This window comes from Syngnathus acus, chromosome 4 (assembly GCF_901709675.1).
Source record: "Syngnathus acus chromosome 4, fSynAcu1.2, whole genome shotgun sequence".
NCBI classification, from domain to species: Eukaryota; Metazoa; Chordata; class Actinopteri; order Syngnathiformes; family Syngnathidae; genus Syngnathus; species Syngnathus acus.
In genome coordinates, this window is record NC_051090.1 from 6,322,330 (window position 1) to 6,344,477 (window position 22,148).

The 22,148-nt window shown below is 42.9% G+C and overlaps 2 protein-coding genes across 4 annotated transcripts in view; one reads left to right on the top strand and one right to left on the bottom strand.

Moving 5' to 3' along the window:
• Nucleotides 1-1,474: 1,474 nt before the first annotated feature.
• On the bottom strand, nucleotides 1,475-17,747 carry acbd6 (acyl-CoA binding domain containing 6). Its single transcript, XM_037250743.1, has 8 exons — nucleotides 17,257-17,747; nucleotides 17,079-17,143; nucleotides 16,789-16,885; nucleotides 15,042-15,118; nucleotides 12,690-12,795; nucleotides 11,429-11,518; nucleotides 3,066-3,096; nucleotides 1,475-2,042 (listed from the first exon to the last, which is right to left on the bottom strand). The coding sequence occupies exons 1-8, from the start codon at nucleotides 17,533-17,535 to the stop codon at nucleotides 1,888-1,890; spliced, it is 900 nt and encodes a 299-aa protein (XP_037106638.1). The 5' UTR covers nucleotides 17,536-17,747; the 3' UTR covers nucleotides 1,475-1,887.
• A 918-nt stretch (nucleotides 17,748-18,665) lies between these two features.
• Nucleotides 18,666-22,148, top strand: part of xpr1a (xenotropic and polytropic retrovirus receptor 1a) — a 36,160-nt gene continuing 32,677 nt past the window's right edge. For all 3 annotated transcript variants that reach the window (XM_037250682.1, XM_037250683.1, XM_037250684.1), the window contains exon 1: nucleotides 18,666-19,157. In XM_037250682.1, coding sequence (XP_037106577.1) covers nucleotides 19,089-19,157 — 69 coding nt within the window. In that variant the 5' untranslated portion in view covers nucleotides 18,666-19,088. The remainder of the gene's footprint in view (nucleotides 19,158-22,148) is intronic.

The following is a 22,148-nucleotide window of genomic DNA, read 5'->3' on the forward strand; positions in this document are numbered from 1 at the left end:
GCCTGCTCAATGAGGCAGTGGAAATTTTAAGCAACTGGCATTTGCCAATTCAAAAATAAATCGGGATTGAGGTACAAATGACTGCATCCCTCAAATTCAGAAATTAATATTTGATTAATAAAACCAATCATAAAGGAACTATATTTTCAAATGATAACAACAGAGTTGTCCCTAGACATGACGCAAAAAGTTTCACTCAAATGACTTTCAAGCATCCCATTGACTATTTTGCTGTTTTCTAAATGTAGTTAGGCAAACGAGCATTGGCATTCAAAAGCATCACTGAGTGTTTTCGGAAGCAAAAATGCGGTTATATAGACAAAAAGTTAAATGTGTTTTAACAAAATGCAGGTAGTGTGGAGAGGGAGGGAGCTGCACTGCCAAAAAAAAAAAGAAGCTGAGAGGAAAATTGAAGGCCCATAATGGAAACATAATGGGCTTAGTGTCAGAGTCTTGCAGACGGGCCGAGGGGAGCTGCGTGGCTGCCGTCACCCTCTCTTAATTCAAGATGGTATTACATGCTTGAGGAAGGCACAAGGACCCCCCCCCCCCACCCAAATAATGACTGAGACTCTGTGGGAGTGTAACCAATCATGCCTCAGAATACTGAAAAGCTTTCAACTCACGTGAGTCTCCTATCATCGTTTCTTCATCAGATTTCACAAAAGCGACATCACATTAGGAGTATTTCTAGAGCGGGGCGAGACTCTCCAGGCTACTTCTGTAAGGTTCTGAGAAGCGGAGGTCATGGCGCACGCACGCCAGATAATGACATCTAAATTCTCCCAGGTTTGGCAAGACGAATATCGAACGTGATACGAGCGCAAACGCAGGCCCTGAGGGTGAGTGACAGAGTCCATGTTGGGACTGTTATCTAACACCTCCAATCAGGCCAGATTGACAGTTGAGTTAAACACCACAGACGAGGGGCAAGGGTGAGACGCATGACGGCGTGCTAGAGAGAGGAGGATTAAGCTGTGCCCTCCCTCGCTACTGTACATATTGTGTATCTGTGTCTTCATCAGGAAGCTGTAGTTAAGAACCGCAATCCAGATTTAGCCTATTCTCATCTGTCAGTGTGTGTGTGTGTGTGTGTGTGTGTGTGTGTGTGTGTGTGTGTGTGTGTGTGTGTGTGTGTGTGTGTGTGTGTGTGTGTGTGTGTGTGTGTGTGTTGGACTGATCAGAGCAGCTTGACAAGTAAAGCAGATTTGGATGTGCACCATGTGTTGGTTATTTCTGAAGAACATCTGGATGGCTCCTATATGATATTAAGGTTTTGTTTGTTTCTTTACCACACCCAGGTTTTTGGGACCAAGAGCAATTTTTGACCTATAACCTGAATCAGAAGTAAAAGTAACAATTGAGATAAGATGGTTGCAAAAGTGTACACACCCTCTTAGACAAGAGGTTGTGCACGTATTAAATTGGAGTCAGTATATTTTTAAATTGCTGTTCATAAAAAACAAGAATATAGATTTTTTAAAGATTTTAATGCTGATAAACAACAGAAGTGAATCAACCCGCAACAGTGGTCAGAACCGTTTTCAGTGGTCGTTGAAGATAAATCAGAATAAGTCTTTTGCCTCATCAAATGATTTAAATACCTGACAGTGCTGATCAATTAATCTCTTCGATCCAGTACCATGCCAGCCAAACTTAGTGAGTAAAGGTCAAAATAAATGGTTTCATATGAAAAAGAAACACGGTTGAGCCAACTAATCTCAAGTATTTAGGAGCCAAAACATAACAATGGCAACAACAAATCAAACGCAAACTGCTGTGGTTAGACAGTCTCTCATCAGGGAAGTGAGGGATGCTGGGAAGTCTGGGATGATGAGACGACGACGGGGGGGGTCTGGAGTTGAGAGCCAACACGGCACGGTTGCTCTAGCCTTTGGGAGCAGTGTACTGGCGCAAGAGTGAAGAGATGGCGCCGGACTCTGTGACCTCCTCGGGAAGCGAGCCTTCCATGTCTTTGATGGACGGATCAGCACCGGTGCTCAGCAGGAGCTCCACGATGTCGCCAAACTCACATGCCGATGCTGCATGAAGAAAAAAACGAAAAAGAGGAAGTGTGTACATCTTTAGTTAGAACATCTTTGCTGGTACCTGAGTTCCTCCCCCCCTCCCCTCCCTCTCGCTATGTGAGTGCTCTTCTCTGTCAGTGTCTATCAATTGCTGCTTTTAAACACTGGGCTACGTGCTCGGCCTTGATCGCTGATGTCAGCAGCAGCAGTGATTGACAGCCAGGGCCTCTTAACCTCCAAGAGTGTATGCGAGATGTGATGATACATCGGAAACGCCAGCGCATCCACGCGCATGTGTGAAAGCCGCTCGAGATTAGCGTTTTTTTTTTCCGAGTGAGCCATGCACTTGATGAGCGTTTTATTTAGCCGCCGCGGCGCGTGCGGCACGCGCTCGACGTCTCGCCTGGGCCTTGAGTTGGGGAAAAAAAAGAAAAAAAAAAGTAGCTGGCCCTCTAGGGAGCCATGGAGGAGGAGAACAATTTATGGTGAGCAGTAAACCCTCAATTAATCACTTGCCAGCCGCCATGGCCCTGTGCAAAGAGAGGTGGAAATGAATTTTCATTCTCTGCTATTTGTCTCTCGGAGTTCATCGCTTATGTTTATGAGTCATCTTTTTACATGCCACCTTTCTGGGTTGGTGGATGCACGCGCCAGCGGGGTGACGCAATATGGCCGCCACCAAACTACCGCAGAGGACAGATGGTGCAACCACACACAGGCAGGCTCAGAAGGACAAGGGAACCGCCCCTCAGGGACATGTGTGTTGGGCCATGAGAGGGTCAGGGGGAGTCTGAGGACCGCCGCTGATTTCCTCGGGGAGGCCTGGCGATTATTAAGCAAACCCACACACATACACTGACCCTAACCAGAATCTCTACACAAGCATAGATACAAAGATGCCAAAGCACATGCACACAACAGGAACAGGAAAGCCTCATTAAGATGGAAAAGGAGGACAGGAACAGGAACAACACATTTCCATCAGAGTGAAGATGCATTAAAAAGTTAAGACACCCACATCAACAGCTGCCTTCTTACCATAATGTAGCGCCGTCTGTCCTTCATTATCCTGTGAAAGGCAAAGACAATGTTCAAGAGACTTGTGACGGGCGAAGAATAAATCAGCGGCGAGTTGTGATAATGGAGATAAATTTGCAGCCATCAAATGCTGCAAAATTCACCTGTTAGCATACCAATCAGTGGCTACTTGTTGGTTAGCTGTGGGTGGGCTTAGCGGGGTTCAGGGGGGGGGTCGAGGAGATGAAGTATTGATTTGGGGAAATACGTGACTCAAACGTGATCATGATCGGACTTCTTTGTGTGATTTGGATGCTGTCAAAAATATGTATTTCAACTAGGGGGAGACACATTCTCTTGATCAACAGTTTTTTTAAGTAGCGGATCTATTAGATGCAATCAGAGTGTCATCCGTCATTTATTTATTTTATTCAAATATATGTTTATTGAATTTAACTCAGTAGCTTTGTAACCCTGACACACATCAGTTCAGGGACAACAAAGAGATGACCGTGAAGAATCAGGGGCCGTCTGTAAATGTGTGTGAACAAATGGTAGCTCAGGTTAAAGGGGTCAATGGGAGAGGTATATTTTGGCTTGAGGACAGGGCTGGAGTTGTGTGCGTCGGTATAAGAGCCAATCTATGACAGGCATCATCGACAGAAGATTCAGTTCTTAATCACTGCTCCAGCCTGCCTTTGCGCCTCGTAATGATGATGAATGGCCAAAGTGCCGCCGGCGCCTTCAGAACAAAAGTCCAACGGGTTCACGTGATTGGAAGCGGATTAAAAGGCGGCAGGCTTGGTGACATTTCATGCTCTGCAGTGATGATGAAAATGTGTGTTAGCTTTTCCACCTTGGGTGTTTGAACGGGAACATATCTTCCTCTTCTTTCCTGCCACTCTCTGCTGTCATTACCACTTTTCCCTCTCTCCCATTCTCCATCATAATTCCTTTTCTTTCATTCCCTCTGGTTTTTTTCTTCTTAATTTCCCTCTCTCCTTCTCTCCTTACTGCATGGTGATCCTATTGTTATCCTCTCTCTCTCTTTCCTTCACTCACTTTCTGTCTCGGTCTCAGGGGGGTGGCACTTTGAGGACCCTCTGATTGGATTAGAGCTTTCTATTCCCTCTGGGTGGATCTCAAACACAGATGCAAATCTCCACTAGTGAGTGAAAAACATATCGGAGTCAAGCTTTACTGGATACAACGCTCACTAAGTATACTCAACTTTGTACAGTAAAAAAATGCAGTATTTAAAATTTGACGGTGCAGTGAAGGTAGACAGTGTTTTCAAATGTAGTGTGTAGTGTGTGTGTGTGTGTCGGCTACATGTGAAGGGGGTCAGTGGCCTGTCCTCTCAGCATTCCCTAATGCCCCTGGATCCAGAACCCAGGCTTGATGGAATCACAGGAAATTGGATTGTCTTCCATTTGCTTTGGAAGTAGCTCAGAAGAGACACCAGCTCCCTTTAACCCCCCTCCGCTCCGCTCCGCCCCGCTCGGGTGCACCCCTGTTCCCATCCCATTACAGAGACATGTTGCACCAAACCTGTGCTTTTGCATGTCATCCAAAGTTTCCCCTTGCGGTGCAGAAACGTCAGCAAGAGTGTTCAATAAAGCAGCTGCTTGCACAATAGCGCTAGCCCCCCGGCACCGAGCAGTGGATCACCCTAATGGGCCGGACCAATATGCTTAGGTGCAGCATGAATAGGGATTGACCTATTAGTACAATTGCAGTGCTGCTGGATCTAAGTCACACCCATCTATCATTTCTAAGCGAGGTGAGGTAAGAGAATGAAGATTGAGAAAAGAAAATGTCAGGCACTTTTGATTTTTTTTAAGACTTAAATCCAAAGAAATGATTAGATGGCGCATTTACATTTTTGTGTAAACTTGTAAAAAAAAAAAAATCTGTCTGAGAGTGAAGGAATGTCAGATGAATCCGTCAAACAGGAAACACACAAACTGTCACAAATGTCATTCATGGAAAGTGACTGAACTGGTTTTACGCATGGATCGGCTTCTACAAATCTCGGGACAAGAATAGTCCAAATGTTGAGCCTAAACTGTTTACAGCGGCATTAAGTGGTGGCTTCAAGGGCATAAAACATAACTTGGTTTGGGGATACAAATAGAACGGAGACGTCCCTGGAGTGTACGGCGCACTCCAGCGGCATTTCATTCCGATTGTGTGTCTGAACTTTGAATGAGATGTGTTTTGGTCGCTATTGTCAACATAAAACCTAGGTGAATAGTTACAACTTAAAATAAAAACAAACAAAAAAATATATATATATGTATATACATACGGAAGCAGAACCAGGTGAGTCTTTTTCAGACTCTCCCATTTCCCGTCCACCCCCTGACAGAAACATTAAACAAGTGAGGAGGAAAAAAAAAATGGACAAGCAATTATAATTTATGATCAATGCATGCAGCAGCTTCTGACTTTTATAATGACAGCTACCGGGAGGGAACCCGAGCGTGTGTTGGGGAAATCGATCGACTGGAATCATTGGCATGCAGATTCCGGCAGATCGCATTATGAAGAGCAGGTGCCATTAATCAAAAAGTAGCAAGATGGAAGAGATGAAGATGCCGGTCACTTTGTCGGGGGCCCATCTTGAGTAACTCTGGGCCCCCCAAAACCTCAAGCTTCATAGACTTTTTAAAGATTTTATGATGAATGACTACAAAGTGCAGGACATACCAAGTGAGGTCTTGGATGGATTGCAAAGACCCCGTGAGACGCACGAGTAGGTACGAGGAATAAGCAATGACAGATCACTTTCACTTTTATATGATGAATGACAAAACCAACATTAGAATCTTTTTAAACTTCTATTTTTGCTCATTGCATTTTCTTGCAGGACCGAATCCAGTGTAAATTCAATTTCCCCAATAGTTACCTTGATTTCTCTTGGCAAATGGTTGTTTGTGTGTCTTGGAATTCCAAATGCCGAATCAGATGTGTATGTGTGTGTGTGTGAGGTGCATGTGTGTACTGGGAAGGCCCCGGTGTTAAAAGGATCTACTCAGGAGGGGGCATCCTTAATTGAATCTGAGCCTCCTTTCTGAGCCGCAACCTTGCCACTCAGCGTGTGAGGACTGCCACCCGCGGTCAAATTAGCCCGATGCCGCCCTTCGCATCGCCGGGGAGTGTCCTTCAGGTGCTCCCCCTCACCCATCCTCACGCCTACGTCTGACATCATGGTACCAGTAAATATTGCAGGAATTATTTTATTTATTTTTTACTATTTTTACACTACAGTCAATTCAACGAGTACAAAAAGCTCACGTGCTAAAGGTTCAGTTTGCTTGTTTTTCACAGTTAAGAGAACAAAAAATGCTTTGGTTGTTTGTAAATCCATCATCTCCTACCCAGGCGCAGACCCCCCCCCCCCTCCCCTCCCCTCTTGGCGTCACCAAGCATGCTTGTTCCCATGGGACGCCTTAGCCTCCATTACGGCCATCAGAGAGAAGGATAGGGTTGAAGCTCGGAGTTAACATGGCTGGGGAGGGGGTGGGGGTCCGTCTGTCCTCCTGCAGCTCATCGATGATGTTTAAAAAGAAATATATATAATAAATAAATGCAAAAATGTGTGTAATATGAAAATCAATGGCCAGGCGAGCGGGGGCTGCGGCGGGAGTCGGGATGGTGGGGGGGCTCATAAAGCTGAGTACTGCGGGAGACTGATGGAAGGCAAAACACTTTGTTTATTCTCTCTCCTCACCCCCCTCACCCCTTTTTCCCTCCACCCACTATGTTTCCAGCTCTTACACCCCACCCACTCCCTCTCCTTTTCTGTCTGAAGCGGTCGAGGACAGCTTTAATGCTCCTGACAATTTATGTGGATGGTTAAGAACGATGGAAATCAAATAGTAGGATGTAGGCGAGGCCCAGTGAGTGGCCAATAAGAAAGAAACAAGAGCTGATGAAGGCAAAGACGAGCGTTACCTGCTGCAAGGGCTCCCATCGACGATAGCATTACTGTCAAGTGACAAGCTGGCCTCCTCTGAGTGCTCGCATTATACATTCAGAAGTGTGTGAATGTCTGAGCGGCAACAGCTCTCATTTCATTAAGTCAAGCGCTGTGGCGACTACTTAACATGGATCCTAGAAAAGCATCTCCTAGGCGAAAATTTTGAACCGACGTAAAAAAAAAAAAAAAGACCTTATCGGAGGCAATAACGCTATAAAGTTATAAGAGAGGAAAAGTGAGCAGGCGGACAAACTTGTAAAGACGAGAGTAATATTTTACAGTAATGCTGTCATTGGGTGTATTCAGAGGGAGTGCTCTTAAATATGCGTACAGTATATGAAGCAAACTACAGCCGAGCTCAGCGTTAATCCGTCGAGACACAGAGGGAGCAGAAATTTGCTCATTTGACTTTCAGAATGAAAAAAGTGAATTTATATTAATTCAGTTTCTCATGAGTGCATTTCCAATTTTATTCCTTTTTGTAGATACTGATTGTATGCGGGAAAGGTTACACCTGCACACGTATACACAACACACACAATTATGATGGATCTTATTGGGTATTTGTTATGACTGCGCCATTAGTTCTCGACAATATTGCTGGGAAAGGGGAGCGAAGGCAACCTCTAACAATACCTCCAACATTGACTTTCGATCAGCCGAGTGTGTGTCTGTGTGTTTGTGTGGAATTGCGTGAGCTGCAACAGATGCTGAACAGAGGAAAGACCCCCCCCCCCCTCCAAATACAGTGTAACCTTGTTTTTTGTGTGTGATTAATCTGTACCAAAAAGTCTCACTAAAACTGAATCATAAATTGAAGACTCATTTCTGATAGGAATAATGTAATTAATTTGATTCAGATACCCAAAAATATAAAATAGATTTGATAGACAACTGTAGTTTCACATACAAAAAAAACAACCTAGGGAGGCGTACTGATACCAGTAGAGGTAAAAAAAAAAAAGTTGAAAAAAGAGAGAGATGACATTGTTGGTGGTTTGTTCTTGTTTGACGTCATTTGATCATAAATCTTAAGGGTAAAGCCCTTCCTCCATTGAATCCATAAACCAAGACTGTCCAATTGTGTAAGCAGTAGCCACGACACTAGCATCACGTCAACTTTGTTATTTTGCGTTCCCCGGCCGCCAATTGCGGGCCATCCCTGCAGTCGGATATTTATTACTATTGATCTAGTTGGTCCCGGCTGGAGACTTTTGTTCTGTCGGCTCTGGAACCTGACCTCAATTAAGTTATGAATTTCTATCTGATAGACTGGGAGCACTTGGGTCCCGCCGCGGCCGTCCTAGCACGCTGGATTAATTAGAATTAGCGGTGCTGCGAGTCGCCCTTTCCGCCTCATGGATCATCTTGTTTTAAAATACAATGTGAGTGAGTGAGACAGTCGCACATGAGCATGTGACACCTGCTCCGCCTCGTCTTCCGCTCGCTTCCTCTCAGCGTGCCGTGAACAATGTCTCCTTCCTGCCGTTGTCTTTGCGTGGTGTTAACCTGCACTTTGTCGGGTTAATCCCAACTTTCCTTCCACGCCTCGGCCACTTACTCCCACTAATCACACTCCAAGTACCACATTGTGTAAATACACTCCGGGCTGTTCACGACCTTTGTGACCGTCTGTCTGCAGCGCCTCCGAAACATCTGACTCAAGTTCCCATGAATAACTGCACGTTTCCATGGTTACGGTCTGGCTTATTGGGATGTTTTAGTGGAGGGGGGCTGGAATTTGAACCTGAAAACAAAAGTTGGCTATGTGTGGGATGACGAACTGAAAATGACCACACACGCGCAGGTGTTGAATATCGCTGAGAGTCAGCAAAGCATTGAAAACATAAACAGTCACTGTCTCAAATGTGTGGGAGACCATTGCCTCTGAGAAAAGAGAAAAAAAAAAGAGACAACTGCTCATGTTTTCATTCGCTCAAACTCTTGTTTTGTCTGTCTCAAGGTTTTTAAGAATTTTTATTTATTATTATTTTTTTTTATAAATAACTTCTCTTTTCTGCATTTTACCACAGTTGAACACAAACACCATGGAGGAAAAAGGAAAAAAAAATCAGCAATTGCTATTTTTACATTATTATGCTTTATTCTTTGCGGTGAGAACATTGCTAATATTTTTTTGTAATTTCTGGCTACTGTGACTTGGAAAAGTTTATCATTTATCAACATGGCTCGTGAAATTTATAGACATAATTGGGGTCTTTAACCAATGCTATCGACTTTCTACTATTATTTCAAATGAGCAATATATTGACAATATAACGACCCAAATACAGAAATAAAATCAAACAAATCAAATTACAGTGTATAGCAAATCCGAGGGGGAAGTGCTGCTAATTACTAATGAAATTGACAGTCTGATCTGTTGTCACTCCACTTGTGATATTATGATGGAATACCTTAACTGAATTTAAGCTTCCGTCTCAATTCAGGCTCTTAAATACATTCGAGTACAGTTGTTAAGCTGTAATTTCCATGATTACATCAAATTTAAAGTGGACTTCCCCACACTGTGTGCCTGTCCCACTTTTACTGGGCTAGTGGCAGCATTGTGATGATGAGCTCTGATCTACGGTTGGCAGGTGGCAGAGTCGTGATCTGTGTATTGAAACGCACTCACACACCCACACACACATGAGCACGCACCCCGATCTATTGTAACGCCCCCCCCCAAGCTTGATCCAGGATTAACTATCAAACGAGCCCTTAATGCAGGTTACCGGGCTTTGGGAACAATTCACTAAAACAATCAGTTGATTAATTTCAAACGATTTCCTTCCTCAGCCAGGCAAATAATACTTTTTGTTTAACTCGAAAGCCCCCCCCGCCCACCGTTTTTAATCAACAAATTAAGCATAAATCATGTTTGATCTTTATTTACTGGTTGCTCAGCAGTTGGTGGAGGTCAAGAGAGATTACCCGTAGCGCCAAACAAACATTCCTCCATTTTGCTTATATATTTTTTTTCTTCCGTCACAGTCTTTTGGACACAAAGGACAGATTCTCATTAGCTCTTCTCTGATTAAAAGGAAAGCGGAAAAAAAAAGGGGTTGAAACAAGTTCTAATAAGAAGGGCATCGTTCCACAAGCTTTAAATAATGAGATAATTTGGCATTGTGAGGGAGTGGTATGATTTAAACAACTATATTTTTCTCTCAGCCACCTCGTAAATCTGCTTCCAATAACACTGCTTGTCTAATTTCCGGAATCTTTCTCTAATGAGACATCGCGCTCCAAAACGCTTGCGAGTTTGACTGCCGCTCTGATCAGCTAATTTTCAGCGGCTGAATCGTAGACTCCCATAGCGCCCAAAAAAAAAAAGTTTTTTTTGCTCAAAATATTTGAAGTTAATGAGGTTTCTGACAGCTTTTTAGCAACTGGTGAGCATTGAGGAGATAGTGACTTATTTACACAAACATAAAACAAACAATTACAGAAACTTGATGCCAAACTCATAAGAGCCAAACTGGATGATTGCTAACAACATAGTGAACTTCAAAATCTAAGACAAGTCAATTTATGCCGAGGATGTATGTACAGTATTTTGTGATGGATTGCTTAATTTTCAATTCATCGCCACTTATCGGAAAGCTTCGACATCAGCATCAACTGCTGTCTGCCAAGTGCAAGAAGAATGCAAATTATTCTGCTCAAACTCATGCACGACAAAGATGAATATTTCTGACTTTGACTGAGTGATCCACAATTAGATTCCTGTGCCAAAAACAAAAAATATGTATGCTTCCTTTTCCGAAAGGGACAGAAGCCTTTATCTACTGTTGCATCTTCATAATGCTTTATATCGTTTTTTTTTTTTATAGCTATCCTTCAGTTAAGTCCTTTATGAACCCTTCCCAGCAAATCCCCCCCACTCCTCCTCCCCGCATCAGTGAAAACAAAAAGGCCACATATGACCACACAAAGTCATTTGTGAAATGTCCTGATTATGTGGCTTGTGCGACGTAAAACAATTTGCCTGATTACTTCCAATTGATTCGGCCTTACGGTTAAAGCCTCGGTGTGCAACCTGGTAGCTGTGTCGTGCCTTCTGGGCAGACAGAGGACTAATTTCTCCGATGTGCAGCTGAGCCAGCTTACGGTCCGAGCTAAAGCCCCCTCCTGGATGTTGCTAAACCTTACGGAGGCTAAAGGCTACGCTAGAGACTAGCCACCTCTTTTTGATAAAGCTCTGGAGTATTTGTCGATGGCTCAACGAGAATTAAAGGTGACCGACCGTTGGACAAGGGTAAAGAAAAAAAAAGGAAATATTGTTCTGAACATACGGAATATAATTTTTGCATGTGCAAGATTTACACTCAGGGTATTTCTTTTGGGGAAAACCAACATAGTCATTTGAAGGAAAAAAAATAAAAGTGCCTACCTGGCTGTTGATATCGGCTTTTTGCTGAAGGAGAAATGAAACCAGCTCTTTGTGGCCTCTGTCACAAGCCCAATGTAGTAGAGCTCGACCCTGCAACCACACAAACCAGTCAGCACGGGAATTTGTTCAAACTATGTGCAAAGTACCAGTTGGGTTCATTGCCAATGACGGCTATAGACGTCAAAGATGCATTTTAACTGGGCTGGCAGTGAACGAGTTAAGGGTGTTTGTTGAGCTTGTTTGGGCAGGCTATGAACACCATGATGATGACCAAGATCAATTGAAACTGTCTTTTCACTCACAGAAGAAAAATACATTTGTATTCTTTAAATGTGGAGAATGAGGCAACCACAACGAAAAGCAGTAAGTCTGTCGGCCTGATTGATTGGGATGTGTGTGTGTGTGTGTGTGTGTGTGTGTGTGTATGTGTCCATACTCCATAGATCAGCAGCCCTAACTCTATAGAAACACACACACACACACACATGCAGACAGACACATACACACAAATGGGCATCTCCTTTGGTCCGAGATCAAGTTCATTTTTCAGTGGGGGCAATTAGGTAAAACAAACTCTCCAAGTCCAATTCTGCCGCTTAAATCATATTGATCACCGCATGTTAGAATGAATACTTATGAAACAGGCCAGAATACCAATTGGCTTGCCCATCAATCGCCATTCCTCTGCACTCCTCAGGTGATGTTTGCATCATCACTTAAGACAGAATTAAGTCGCTTCCTGCATCCAGTACCTTAAATGAATGATTAACTCATTCCAGATTAAGCCACTTGAAAAGGGAACCTTTTCAAAAGGCGTTTTGAGAATCGTTTAGAAAGTATTCCGCAGAAAATTGCATGACTTTGAAAAAGTGTCTTGCATTTTTTTTCCTCCCCAATCACATTCATGTATAAAATTAAAGCTGCATTAGTGCTATGGTGTCCTCTATATTAAAAGGGCTGTTTGTAATGATCACAAAATAACCTTTAAAAAATGATTAAAGATTAATTTGCGAGAGCATTAAACTGACAAGTTGGATGTCTCCTAGAAATATTTCTCCCATGTTGAGCCTCACAAGGGAGGCAATGGTCACAGGTCCTCCCTCTACCTCCAGTCAGTTTGAAGCCTTATGTGAAACTTCACTACTGTCCTCTGCTGTTGAACAAGCAGTACTGCGGTCAGGTTTGAGTTCAAACTCCTCTTCATGAGGAACGGCTGTGAGGAGCAAGGAGATGTCCTCCATGTTGTACATATTTTTATTACCTCTTCGTCTTTGGAGTTGATGTCCACTTTCTGGGAGCTGATGGCCTTGCTGATTTGCTCGATGTTGTTTTCTCGACAGTAATCAAAGATGTTCTTATCCTCTTCTCTGAGAAAAATAGAAGAAGAAGGAGGCCCCAAGTCAAATAGCTTTCCAAGGAATTGCCCGCATGCTAAAAGTTAAACTTGCTCATTGGTGAATTTGCCGACGACTTTATCGATTAATTGACAAATGTTAGCAAAACAACTGTGGTAAATAAATGTATTGGTTGTTCCCTCCACTTTAAAGATCATATCAAACGCACCCAGACAGATAACACAACCTCTGTCTGCCTCACGCACAGGCAACAACCACATGCCACCTCCCCTGGGAAGGCCGACGCACATCGGGTACACAAACACACGTCGTGGCACCATCCCACCTCTGATTATATCTCGGCATCTCTAATCACCTGCTGGCAATGGGGACAAGTGTGAGTGCTGGTGTGTGTGTGTGTGTGTGTGGGGGGGGCTACTGTTGTGGTAGTGGTGGGTGACATCTCATTTGGAGCTTTACGCCTTCCCCTCCCTCTTACTCATGCTGGCCATTCAAATTAATTGAATTTAGTGCTCTATTGTGTGACAGACAGCCCACGCACCCGCCGCTGTATGGCTGCTGGATCCCCAAGGCCAAAACCTTGCCAGCCCCCCACTACCATCCCCAACACCCTTTTCTGTGCTTGACCCACCTCGAGCGATGCAACACAGCAGCTACAAAACGTCCTGAAAACTTATTTGCACCCGGGAGCAAAGTTTGCTTTAGTTACTGATCACTTATTTAAAATAAAATTTGGATTGACATTTGACTGCCCACAATTTAGTCGTTTTTGTGAAGCTATTTTATTTTATCAACATGTTCTCTCCTCTTACCCCCACCCCCCCCTTCCTCGGCTCCCTGCCCATCAGCCTATGATGAATCATGAATAACTCATTACACTTTTATCACCGCAACGTTTTGTATGAGCTCATGCATTTGCATACTCCTGATTACCACCGCAATGTATATTCATGATTTTCCCGCTCAGACACGCCCACTGCCTTCCTTTTCCCGACGTTCACGGTGACCCCCGGTTGCTTCTGACGTGTGGCCGCCATCCGTCTCCCACGGCAACTAATCAATAGGCCAGCTCATCTGTCTTTTGTCGATGATCAAACAGGGACGCTTATATTGTGCACTTTACTGCCAAAGATAAAATAAGGTTTTTATATATTGCAAAACATCTGTATGGTGTGTTCCTGTAATCTACGCTGTGTTGGTAGACGGCACACAGAACAAACAAATGATTAATGCGGCTCCTGTAAGCGGTGTGACATCGACGCCGCAGCAATGCATGCTGGGAAGGTCGCCAGCTACCCTGTCATCAAAAAAAGCTGCTCATGTCCGCCGTGTGTGTGTATGCGTGTGTGTGACCAGTCCGATGTACTAGAAGATATGTCCTTCATCCATCAGACCAAACTGGCCACAGTGGTGGAGCACACACGCACACGCAATAAAGAAGCAATGAGAAGAGAAATAACTCAGCGCCTGCTTCCGTCAGAGGGTCCGGGCAACAAAGCTCCTTGTGTTGATCAGCATGTTTTGTCGAGGGGATTACAAAACATGGCGCTCCTCAATCACACACTGATCAGCTCAGTAACGTGGGTGGTATTGCAAATCAATGGCGCTTTTATCAATACCCACAAACGTACATCTTGAGAGTGGGGGGGATCAATGCAATTAACTCTGACAGGTGTGTAGCTGTTGAATATTGAAGGGTGTGTGGTTTTTTTGTGTTTGTGTTCAAAGATGAAATTGGAATGCAGCAGAGCAGTCAATGTGACAGTTCCGGCAAGTTCTGCATGGATTCGAGTGCAAATGTGTGTACGTTTGGGCACGAGGGGGCATGGAGGGGGTTGTGCCTCTGCTGTGCCCACCACATCTTCACCCGGCCCCTTCCTTCAATGCTAACATAATTAAAAAGGTAAGACACCGGCCGACGTCTCCAAAGACTGTGCATACTAATTATAAAGCGTGAAAACCTGCAGGATTCTAACATCTCATTTCAATTGGCAAAAGAGCTCCTTTTTTTTTTCATTTGGAAGGAAGATGAGGTCTTTAAGCTTCAGTAAGTCTGCCAGGCATGAGGAAATGGGAGAAAATATCCCATTAACATAAATCAGGAGTGTATGTTCCGCTCTGTTGAATGTAATTAAACAGAGCCAAGCTAAGGAGCAGGGCGACGTGAGCAACGTCACAATCCTCCTGACTTTTTACTTTCTTTTGTCAAAGAACAGAAGCTTTCAGAAAGCGTTTTTGTGGATTTGTAATTCTACTACCTGATCGTTTCCTCTTGGTACAAAGAGCTGACCGCTGCTCCACCGAAGCCCATTCTCTTCTCTGCTCCTCGGCTCTCCTGTCAGGCACAGTTCAGGGAAAATTTGGTTCAGTAAAGGTGCAGGTATTGTGCATAAAAAAAAAACGTGAAATAAAATCAGGCACATGTATGAGGAGTGTACAAAGGTTGTAATCCAACAGTTTGGCCTTGAGGAGCTCTGTGCCCACCACATTCAATTTAAATGGAATTTCTCATTAAATTGGTTTTTTCCTGGCCTATTCTTCACTGGCTAAACTTGGCTTACAAAGAAGCCTACACAAATCAGATTTTATAAAAATGAAAAAAAAAAAGGGGGGGGAGAAACATGACAAGGGAAAGGATGGCGTATGCACTTTTGGGACAAACTAATCCACTTGTGAAACTGAATATTCGCTGCTTTCCTGCAGTATAATCTAATATCAAACCAGTAGCTCCTCAACAATTGAAGCGGGAACAAAGGTCGACTTCTGGCTATTATTCTCGGCCTTGTATCTCTGTCTATACACTCCTTATTTAACGGCGCTTCCAAAATAATGGCCATGCCGCCGTAATACAATCAGCCTCTTTTCAAGTTGGTGCGTTTGCAGGCGGCGCTCTCGACTGCCTCGCTGGCATTGTGTGGTGATGGGCCACAGTCGGCAATTATTCCCTCTCGCTCTCCCCGCCGAGGAGAAAAGAACGTGTCGAGCGCGGTCGTGTGACGTCATTAAAGTGACATAAATAAGGAAGAAGAGCAAACAATGAGTGGAGGGTTAAAGAGGAGGGCAGAGGTTTTGTACATGGAGGGAACAAAAAAGGAGAACCAGTGATAAACAGACACTGTGCACAAGGTCAGGAAGGGCTTTTAAGGAATAAACAATTATCTTCCCAAAGGCATCCTTGTGAGGACTCCTTTGCTATTATTCCCCACAATATACAACACTGAGGTCCCACTCGACTGCCGTTGGGTACTTCACAGTACAATTGACAATAGGCCTGGGGCCTTTTGTTATTTTCTTCCTGACTCATTTATTTCTACATGAGCAGTGTTCCAAAGGGACGCTCATGGTGCCATGTTATTGCTGTGACTGAAGATGTCTGCAGTTGCCCCCCCAACTGTCTCTCGGTGGCAACACAAGTGCATCGACGGTCTCGGAGGTGTCACAAGAAAATCAGACATGGTCTATGATAACTTATAATAGATTAAAAAACTAAAGTGAAGGTGGTCTGTTTTTTTCCCCCCATGAGCCTCAATGCAACGAGACTGACCTCTAATGGCAAGAAGACTGAACTACACCCCAGACTGGTCACCAGTCAATCAAAGGATACATAGCTTGTTCAAACTTGCACGAGCTCTAAGTGGGAATAGAACACTTGTTGACTGCACTGACTACCTATATTATCAGTGACTGTTTGATTTATTAGATGTCACCCCTTTCAATTTGTGAAGTCCACTTGACTCACCCATATTTGATTTAAACAATTTCCCTTTAAGTCCAAATGGTGTCCCGGTTGATAAGATTTGACAGCATTTTATGTTGATGCGGTCAGGAATCTAAGCTATGTTTATTTATGATATTACTTTTTCTATTGGAAATAATTTCCAAGACTGATTGGATTATATCTGCAGTTTGGATAAAATGAATTGAAATAACCCTGAATCCTAAATTGGAACAAAAAGCAAGGATCTTTAGAGTGTGTGTAATTTAATTAGTGGTTATTATTATTACCCTCCGACTGCCTTCAGGGTCTAAAGCGTTGACACAGGAAATATATTCTTGCATTGCCTGCTCCGGCTCCATATCCCCAAGTTGTTTCCAGGCTTGCCTGAAAACGAAAACGTTCACATTGTCATCATTGATCATTATGATTTATCATTTATGCTCATGAAGTAGCAAATAAAATACTAACAAAATGCCACATGGGCAAGGAATTAGGTGACAATGGTTGGAGGATGAAGAAACAGAACCAAAACCAAGTGTGTTTGGACTGAGGGATTGTGTAGAAGGGAGCAACATACCATTTCCTCTGTCCTTCGAAGTCGAAGAAACCTGGTTTTTGTGTATTGCATTTTCCCACTTTGACCTAAAACAACATTTATATTGATCACCTGCCAAAATAATGAGTGATAATCCAGTGTTTGGTTCATGCATGCTGCTATTGAGTGATGGCTACGGGTCACAGAAGCCTGTACTCACCTGTTTGTACCGCGCATAGAGATACAGTAGCTGGTCTCTGCTGGCCGTTTGGACCAGACCACCAACACGATCGGCAGCAGACTCGAACTCCTGTACTAGTTCAGCACCCTCCAGGCGGTCTCCAGCCTCCACAGCACCGTAGTCAAATTTACCCAAACCCAAGTCCGAGTCCGAATCCGAACCCGCTCCACCGAGAGGCTCTCCAGTGTCAGGCCGGGCTGGGTCGGTACCTGAACCCGTCGCAGTGTCCGGAGAGGATGACGGTGACCTGGAAGCCATTGTTTTTCTTGGTGTTAGCGAACCGTTACCGACGACGTGCGGCTTAGAAATGTGGGAGAATTGTAAAATGATGAAGCAAAGTAGCGATCCGGAGGATGTTTGTGGAATGTACGATCAGCTCTCTTGTTTAATAACTGTTAGAATTAGGAATGTTGACAGTCGGACTGATTTCCGCGTTCGGTCCGCTATAGGTACGTTTAACTAACGGCACTGACTAGAACAGAGAGTGGTTAAAAAGGTTCCGCCCTCACTTTTGCTCTGTTGTTAATGTACGATTTTGTGTTGTCACTTCAACACGAAAAATAAAATAACTATATGCGCATGCATGTGTTCCTAATATTAGCTTGCAAAACTATTAATTATGATATCGTGTCAGTCGTGCCAACTACGACAACCTTCCAGTAGGGAAGTGCCATACCCAAGATGTCCGCTAGATGCTGCTATTGATTCAACGATGGTCTGCCCCTTCACCCACATCACTTGTTTTGAACTCGTGACCATTCAAAAACTATTGGACATGTAAGAAAGCCAGTTGATAGTTATTGTTTTAATATACCCGAGACCAATTTGAGTGGAGAATGCAATTATTCACTGGGATCACCATAGCTTGTGTTGTATAAACACAAAACGTTTGTGACGGGATAATCATTGTTTCAGGATTTTTGCTTTATTGGGTAATGTGAGATTTTTCTCATGCAAAATAGGTCTCTTGATTTCCTAAGTGTTGGGAAAGTTCACTTGCATTTCTGTTTTAAAAAATATAGTACAAATCTGTACCAATGGAATCGCTTTCAATTACAAAATGTTTGGTGACCCCTTCCCTTACGAATGTCAAATCCAAATGTTTGTTTAATGTCTTATTAGCCAGAGTTGCTAGGCAGAATAAATGATTTTCAATCATAACCGCCCAATTGGCCAATCAAAAAAATACATATTGTTGACCACGCCCACCAAACTGGGATAACGGCGCAGAAAACCGGAAGTCATACTCCTAGAAATTACAGTACAGTAATCTAAAAAATAATGTAATAAAAAAAAAATATATATATATTAAACGTTGTCAGACAAGTTGATACCCGTAAACGTTCTCAAAGGACAACAACTTGTGTTAGCGGATACGGTGCAACAGACGGAAGTAGCAGCGAGAGGTCCCAAACAGTGGCAGCTGACAGCTCTCGCTCTGTGACGCAAATACGTCACTGATGGCGGACAGCGCACTAGCCCATAAACACACAACACTCGCCGAGGGACGGAGCAAAGTCACCGAGAGCCATTCTCGCAAGCCAATTGACCCAACTCCTGCGGGACTGAACGCGAACCTAACTGGGTGAGACCGGTAGCAGTCGTACAGTAGTTTAGTAGCATGTGGGACGGGACGGGACCGGACCGGCGAGCAGAAGTGGAGTGAAGCGGGCCGCCTCGGGCTGACGTGCTCCCCGCATGTTGAGCCAGCAAGTTGACGGACATAAAAGTGGCGTCGAGGCGGAGGAGAAGAAGAAGAAGAGCCGGGCTCGGATTTAATATCACTTCGCGGAATCTTCATTCCTGCAACTATGAAATTCGCCGAGCACCTTTCGTCCCACATCACTCCAGAGTGGAGAAAACAGTACCTTCAATATGAGGTAACGTTGATATATTTTTTTGAGACGTATATTTTGTTGACATATCAATTTGGGGCTCTCAAAACACGATATTTATGTCTATTTTTGTTGAATAAGCAGTTGTCAACAGAAATAAGTCATTCTCCCCCTATAAGTAATAAAGATAACTCCTTAATGAAAAGGTTACTTATCATTTGGCTTTATTGCTGTTGGTTTACAGCATTCGTTAATTTAATAACTTTAACAGCTGAATTAACCACCAACAACTAATGGTCTTTACTTAAATGATTTATAGGTTTGCACTGTGCACTATGAATAATTAATCTTATCTTTTTGTGTTTTCTAAAATATGAACTATTGTTTGAAATATGATTAAAATGTACTTTTATTCCCCTCTTATTTTCCTTTGTTTTAGCCCAATAGTCATTTATACTTTTTCCTCCCTGAAGACAAAATATTTGTCAAGAATTGTGGATATTGTTTTTTTTAAATCCACACACCCGCTTCCCTTTGTTTGTACTGAGCAATATTGAGAGATCCAGATTTATTCAAAGGGTGTTGCAGTGACTATAAAGCTTCTGTCTGGTGCTGATATGTGATGTTTTCACACATGGTCTTTGTTATATGTTATATTTTTATTAAGGCATATTTTGTCATGTGCACGCTGCTTCTTGCCAGTTGTTTATTTGGAGCTTTGGTGCAAACGTGCAGTGACAGCACCATTCCATTTAACCGTATGAATTATAGACAAAGACCCTGCTCACCTCTGTCCGCCTCAGTGGCCAAGAGGAAAAACCTTTTTGCACTTGTTTTATTTTGGAAACACCACCCTATCATTGAGTTGCATAGTTGTTAAAGGTTGATAGATGTATCCGTGTCTTCATGTGGATGTTGTATAGTGATGGGACAAAAGCATGTTTTGGCGACAGGTGTGAAGATGCTTTATGTGTTGAACACACTGGGATAAAAAAAAAAAAACTATATTAGTGTGGCTATAGTATTTACAATTTTTATTTGTGATATCTTGTAGTCTATATCGTGAATCAAGGGACAAATGTATGTTCATGCAGCCATTTTACACCTACGCTCTCCATCTTGTCACTCTCATGAGATTGATCGTGATGGACAAATGTACTTTTCTTTTTGTCATTTTCCTTTAGTTATAAATCTTGTACATTACACCCTTCATATTACTTATGATGAATGACGTTTATAATATAAGCATAAAATCAGCGATCCATCCAATTAGGACTCAGAACTTTGTGCATATGTGTTCTAGATATCATGTTCAGTATGACAAGCAGTTGTTGATTTATGTGTAAAAAAAAAAAAAGTGTCTGGCTTTTGCATTCGTCCATGGATTAGCCTGCACCACCTCAAAATTTATTTAACATTATATGACAATACAGTATAAATAAGCAATCCATCAGCTTCCATGCCGGATACAAGCAATGCAACAAGTCTAAACAGTGTGTATGCCTCACTCCAAAATGTGTCATTGTGCTCATGCTCTGCAGTCCACATGCTTATGCCTATGCAGTGACACATTATTCCAGCTGCACGAGTCATTTTACCCGTAACTCTAGTTCCTGCTTTTAAATCAGCAATGCCAGAGTCAGCCCTTTGTGTGAAAGCATCTTTCTGCATCGACACGGAGTGATTGAAAGTCAGTTTTAATGTCTTCCTTTAGTGTCAGTTGGATGAATTAACCTGTGACCCAGTTTTCAATCTCCTCCTCACTATTGTGTCTATTCAGACAGTCTATGGTGAAGATAAGAAGGCTGCAGTAAAGTGACTGTTCCAGGAAATTTCACAGTTTTAAGTTAGCACGGCACTGGATCTGAGCGCAAATGCATTGACAAGTCTATTGAGTGATGGCCTAATTAGGTGTGAGCTCTATCCTGAGGGATTTTAGGTATATGCGAAAATCTTGTTTGGTATGGAGGGTGTGCACACAAAGGCCACTCTGGCGTAACAGAAATGCAGATGTGAAGTCAATAACCTTCAGTTCTTGGCTATAATCCAAAACGGTGACTGGAATTACAATATCCATAAATTGGACACCTCATTTGGTACAAAAAAGGATATTCGGTACTTGCAAGTTTTACTAAATGAGTCGTTTGGCCAATTCTTTTGGCTTTAAATTGGGAGAAATAAATTAAGTTAGAAAACTTCACAACAAGAAGAAGTTTGGTATATCATGAACAAGTCTTCCAAAAAGAGGCCAAGTGCATGCTTCAGGCTGTTTATTGCCGTTTTTCCAGGTTGTGTATTTAAAAATAAGCACATCATTTTGCCTTAGGAAAGTTCGCAAAATTAATCCTAGCACACAATGCAAAATAGGCTTATGAATAGCATCAGTGTTGCGATGTATAATCCTTTGATACAAACGGTGCAGCAACACACATGGACAGAAAATTTAACAATACTCAGAACCATATGTTCTTTATTCTCTGGGGAAAAAAATACTACTGTAGCCCTCCTGGTGGCTTCCTGGCGAATTTGGTCATGGAATAAATTACAGATGTAAGTGAAGGCATCACTATACACGTTTACCAACAACACAACACGCCACATCATCTTTAGAGTTCTTCTACCATCAAAAGTTATACGTAAAATATATTCCTAAAAACATCTGCTTGATTGTCTGTTGACTCACTTAAAAGAATTTGATTAAAATTCTCATCTGACGTGCAGGTTGTATAACTCCATATTGTTTCAAACAGACCTTATATATGTGTGGGCGAGAAAGGCATTTACCTCTGCGGTGTAATTACTCCGTGCCCTTCCATAATGGCAATGACGATGAGGAGGACTAGAGTGGATATGAAGGCTCCCATTTACAATTCAAACTAGCAGAGTGATGATATTTGGATTTAAAACAGGTGCTTGTGTGATTCCAGTTTGTGTTCTCTCGCTGCTTCTCCCACCCCGGATGTAAATTGCAGTAAAAATCATTCTTCATGCAAGTGTGATTTATCAGCGTGTTGGAACAATCTGAACATGATGTGG

What these genes read in the sequence shown, in the direction of transcription:
- acbd6 (XM_037250743.1), bottom strand. Translation starts at nt 17,535, where the DNA reads ATGGCTTCCAGGTCACCGTCATCCTCTCCGGACACTGCGACGGGTTCA. An exon ending in TTCGAAGGACAGAGGAAATG is followed by an intron (nt 16,886 to 17,078) that starts GTATGTTGCTCC and finishes TTTCGTTTTCAG; the next exon opens with GCAAGCCTGGAAACAACTTG. An exon ending in TCAACTCCAAAGACGAAGAG is followed by an intron (nt 11,519 to 12,689) that starts GTAATAAAAATA and finishes GTGTGGTTGCAG; the next exon opens with GGTCGAGCTCTACTACATTG.